The sequence below is a fragment of the Penaeus vannamei genome, chromosome 33 (genome assembly GCF_042767895.1).
Source record: "Penaeus vannamei isolate JL-2024 chromosome 33, ASM4276789v1, whole genome shotgun sequence".
NCBI classification, from domain to species: domain Eukaryota; kingdom Metazoa; phylum Arthropoda; class Malacostraca; order Decapoda; family Penaeidae; genus Penaeus; species Penaeus vannamei.
In genome coordinates this window covers 22793041-22798040 of record NC_091581.1, presented here as the reverse complement: position 1 = coordinate 22798040, position 5000 = coordinate 22793041, and the positions used below count along the sequence as shown (strand labels likewise).

The following is a 5000-nucleotide window of genomic DNA, read 5'->3' as shown; positions in this document are numbered from 1 at the left end:
CACACACACACACAGAGAGAGAGAGAGAGAGAGAGAGAGAGAGAGAGAGAGAGAGAGAGAGAGAGAGAGGGAGAGAGAGAGGGAGAGCGAGAGAGAGAGAGAGAGGGTGAGGGAGAGGGTGAGGGACAGTGAGAAGGACAGTGAGGACGGGAAGGGGAAGGGGAAGGAGAAGGGGAAGGGGAAGGGGAAGAAGAAGGAGAGGGAGAGGGAGAGGGAGAGGGAGGGGAATCAGAGGACCATTTCATCTAAGCTAATTCCATGGACCTATTTTCTTTCATCTCTTCCAAAAGTAAGATAAACGAACTGAAGTTTAGTTTGGGCTGAATAGAACCCAACCCAAATGAAGTGGACACATTTTTTATGCATTGTGCCTGACCACATGCAAATGCACTCTATTTACTGTGCTCGCCAGATACAGACGACCCTTCCATTGTGTGTTGCTTAGACGTCAACGCACTCTTTGTCGACCTTTAGGAGTACGTGGAGTGGTGCAGACTCACTCCACTTACCCCTATTGGTCGACAGATCACGTCCTCCTAACTCACTCCTCCTTCGGCGTCGCCCACAGGCTCGGCCTCAGCGACTCCTCCGACAGCAAGAATACTGACGACGAGGTGAACGACTACCTGGCCCGTGCCATCGACGCCCGCTCCATCGACCGCCTCAGGAGCGAGCACTGCAAGAGGTTCCTGCTCTCTTTCCGCAAGTCTGATGTCGAGGAGAAGGTGAGGGTGGCCGTCTGTCTGTCTCTCGGTTTGATTTTTCTGTCTGTCAGTCGGTTGGTCTAAATGTTGTCTGTCTTTCTTTTGAATTGTCTGTCTCTTTGTTTCTCGATTTGTTTCTTTCTCGGTTTGATTTTTCTGTCTGTCATTCGGTTCGTCTTTCTGTGTCTGTCTTTCTTTGGAATTGTCTGTCTCTTTGTTTCTCGATTTGTATCTCTCTCGGTTTGTCTTTCTGTCTGTCTTTCGGGTTGTCTTTTTGTGTCTGTCTTTCTTTCGATTTGACTGTCTCTTTTTCTTTCGATTTCTCTCTTCTCTCTCTCATTTTTTTTTTTTTTTTTTTTACTGTGTCTCTCAGTTTGTCTTTCTGTTTGTCATTCGGTTTGTCTTTCTGCGTCTGTTTTTTTTCGATGTGACTGTCTCTTTGTCTCTCGATTTCTCTCTTCTCTCTCTCGGTTTGTCTTTCTCACTGTCTGTCTCTTGATTTGTCTGTCTGTCCTTTTTCTCGACCTGTCCCTCTGTCTGCTTGTTTGCCTTCTATCCGCCTTTCTGTTTCTTTCTCTTTTTCTATCTCCGTTTCTACCTTTCTGTCTGTTTGTTTTTGCCCCCCCCCCCTCCCTACTCTCTCTCTCTCTTTCTCTTTCTCTCTCTCTCTCTCTCTCTCTCGCTCTCGCTCTCGCTCTCGCTCTCGCTCTCGCTCTCGCTCTCGCTCTCGCTCTCCCTCTCCCTCTCCCTCTCCTTCCCCCTCTCCCTCTCTCCCTCTCTCCCTCTCTCCCTCTCTCCCTTCCACCCTCCCTCTCTTTCCCTCTCTTTCCTTCTATCTCCTTCTCCCTCTCTCTCCCTCCCACTCTCTATTATATAAACTAGCGAGAACTGAATATAAAAGAAATTCAACGTATAATCTACCACATACCCCCCACCCCCACCCCCACCCCCTCTACAGCATCCCTCATCCCGCAGGTAAAAACACATAATAACTTTCCACTTGATGATCTCTCTCCCTCGCAGTATTCCAAGGAGAGGGACAAGATGCTGCCGAGCTACTTCATCATTTCCTGGTTCACCATCATCTGCATATTTGCGGTCCAGATCATCATCATCCCGAGGTAATGATGTCGTGTGTGCTCAAAAAGAGTACTCGGAACTTTGAACTTTCGTTTGTGCTCCTCGTCTCATGTGTAATAATGATGTCACGTGTGTATCTGTAATCGTACCTGTGATCTCCGTTTATCCGAGTCTACATTCGGATAAACGGGGCATTTTTTTATTTTTTATTATTTTGTTTTCATTTATTTATTATTATTTTTTTTTTAATTCATAAGGCGTATGTGATAGATTTCATTAACTTTCCTTCTATGTGTTCGTGTTTTTTGTATGTTCTTGTGTATTTTTGTGTATGTGTGTCTATATGTGTGTGCGTACGTGCTTGCGTGTGTGTGTGTGTGTGTGTGTGTGTGTGTGTGTGTGTGTGTGTGTGTGTGTGTGTGTGTGTGTGTGTGTGTGTGTGTGTGTGTGTGTGTGTGTGTGTGTGTGTGCGCGATAGAGAGAGAGAGAGCATGCGTGAGCGTGCGTGAGTGAGCGTGAGTGAGCGTGCGTGCGTGTGTACCATCCATCCGCTCTGACACGAAACAGCGCGATAGATTACACCAGCTTCCCTTTCTGCCTTACGACCCCAAACACGTATTCCGTCCCTGGAGTTAGCAAAGGACTTTTTCCCCTCGCAACAAAAGAACAAAAGCGAGCGAAAAAGAGCCAAGTACAAGGTGAGGTCTCGCGCCACGCCACTTACAAGGCCGGAAGTACTAGGCGAAACAAGGGAGCAAGGCATTTATTTTCAAGCTTTGCCCCTCGTGCTTCTGGGAAACGTTTTTTTTTGTCGAGTTTCCCCTCATTTTATGGATGAATATTTCCCGTCTTTTATAGGGTAATGTTTCTCTTCTTTTGTAGATGAAAAATTTCCTCTTTGTAGGTGAATATTTCTCTCTTATAGATTAATATGTCTCCCCTTTTATAGACTCATATTTCACTCTTTTAAATATGAAAATTCCCTCTTTATAGAGTAATATTTCCTCCCTTTCATAGGTGAATATTAACTTATTTTATATAAGAATATTTTCTTTACTTATAGACTAACTTTACACCTCTTTTGTAGATTTGTATTTAGTCCACTTTTGTAGGTGAATATTTCCTCATTTATAGAGGAAAATTTCCCCTCTTTTATTGATGAATATTTCTCTTTAATAAAAAAATTATACTACCCCACTTTTGTACATGAATAGTTACCTATTTTGTAGATGAACATTTCCCTATTTTATAAATGAAGATTCTTACTCTTTCATAGATGAATATTTCCTTCTTTTATAAATTAGCATTTTCCTCTTTCTTAGATGAATATTTCCCTCTCTTATAAATGAATATTTCCTATTTCATAGATGAATATTTTCCCTTTTTCATACATGAATATTTCCCTTTTTCATACATGAATATTTCCCTCTTTTATGGATTAATATTGCTCTCTTTCATAGATAAATATTTCCTCTTTCATAGATGAATACTTCCCTCTCTTATAAATGGATATTTCCCTCTCTTATAATGAATATTTCCCTCTTTCATCTATGAATATTTCCCTCTTTCATAGATGAATATTTCCTCTTTCATCTATGAATATTTCCGTCTTTCATCTATGATTTCCGTCTTTCATAGATGAATATTTCATTCTCTTATAGATTATTTCCTCTTTCATAGATGAATATTTCCTCTTTCATAGATGAATATTTCCCTCTTTCATTTATGAATATTTCCCCCTTTCATAGATGAATATTTCCTCTTCCATAGATGAATATTTCCTCTTTCATAGATGAATATTTCCTCTTTCATAGATGAATATTTCCGTCTTTCATAGATGAATATTTCCCTCTTTCATCTATGAATATTTCCCTCTTTCATAGATGAATATTTCCCTTCGCTCACCGTCGCTGACTTTTCACAGCTTAATGGGGTTTCTAGGGCGTGTTACTTCTCGTGAGGGAATAGTGAATTATGGGGCTGATGGCGACGACCAAGGGAGAAGTGATTTTTTTTTTTTTTTTTTGCTTCACGAGACGATTGAAAGAATTGTACAAGGTGTGAAGGGAATTCAAGAGGGAAAGGGAGGGAGGGAGAGAGGGAAGGGAGGGAGGGAGAGGGAAGGGTAAGGAGGGGGAGAGGGAAGGATAAGGAGGGGGAGAGGGAAGGGTAAGGAGGGAGAGAGGGAAAGGGAGGGAGGGAGGGAAGGGAAGGGAGGGGGAGAGGGAAAAGGAGGGATGGGAGAGAGAGAGAGAGAGAGAGAAGAGAGAGAAAGAGAAAGAAGGAAATAAGGAAGAAAGAAAGGAAGAAAAGAAGGAAGGGAGGATGGAATGAATGAATGAGTTAATGACGGAAGGAAGGAAAGAAGGTAGATGGGGAGGAATGATGAGGGAAGGAATGGAGGAGAGAGAAAAGGGGAGAAAGAGCGTAAGAGATAGTGGAGGGGAAGAGAAAAGAGTAGGAAGGATAGAAAGAGGGGAGGAAAGAAAGAAGGAAAGTGAAGAAGGCGAGGAGAAAGGAGAGAGAGAGGGGGGAGGGCGAAAGAGAAGTAGAAAGAGGGAAGGCGAGAGAAAGATGGGAAGAAGGAAAGAAGGAAATTGAAAAAGAAAGGAGAGAGAGGGGGGGAGGAATGAGAGATAGTGAGAGAGAGGGAGATAGATAGATAGATAGATAGAGAGCGAGAGGGACAGAGACAGAGGGGAAAAGAGAGGGAGAAAAAGATGGAGGAAGGAAAGTGAGTGATGAAGGAGGAGGAGAGAGTGAGGGGGAAAAGAGAGGAACGGGAAAGAGAGAGGGGAGGAGAAAGAGAAATCGGGGGGGGGGGGGGATGATTGCGAGAGGAAGAGGCAGGAGAGAGAGAGGGGGCGGGGAGAGCAAGAGGAAGTAGGGGTGGAGAGAGAGAGGGAGAGAGAGAGAGAGAGAGAGAGAGAGAGAGAGAGAGAGAGAGAGAGAGAGAGAGAGAGAGAGAGAGAGAGAGAGAGGAGAGAGAGAGAGAGGGGGGGACACAGAGAAAGAAAGACACGCACGCACGTACAAACGCACACACACATTATACAAAGTGAGACAGACAGTGACAGAGACAAAATAGGAAGAGAGAGAGAGACAGACAGATAGTCATAAAAAGACAAAGATTGGGATATAGAGAAAAGGAGAAAAAGACGGAGACAGAGAAAAACGAAGCCAAGCGACGGAGAGAGCAACGTAGGGGGAACAGAG

The 5000-nt window shown here is 43.6% G+C and overlaps 1 protein-coding gene across 1 annotated transcript in view; it reads left to right on the top strand.

The window, feature by feature from the left end:
- Window positions 1-5000, top strand: part of LOC113822760 (adenylate cyclase type 5) — a 293919-nt gene that overhangs the window by 265180 nt on the left and 23739 nt on the right. The window contains exons 10-11 of the mRNA XM_070145395.1: window positions 569-725; window positions 1728-1825. Coding sequence (XP_070001496.1) covers window positions 569-725; window positions 1728-1825 — 255 coding nt within the window. The remainder of the gene's footprint in view (window positions 1-568; window positions 726-1727; window positions 1826-5000) is intronic.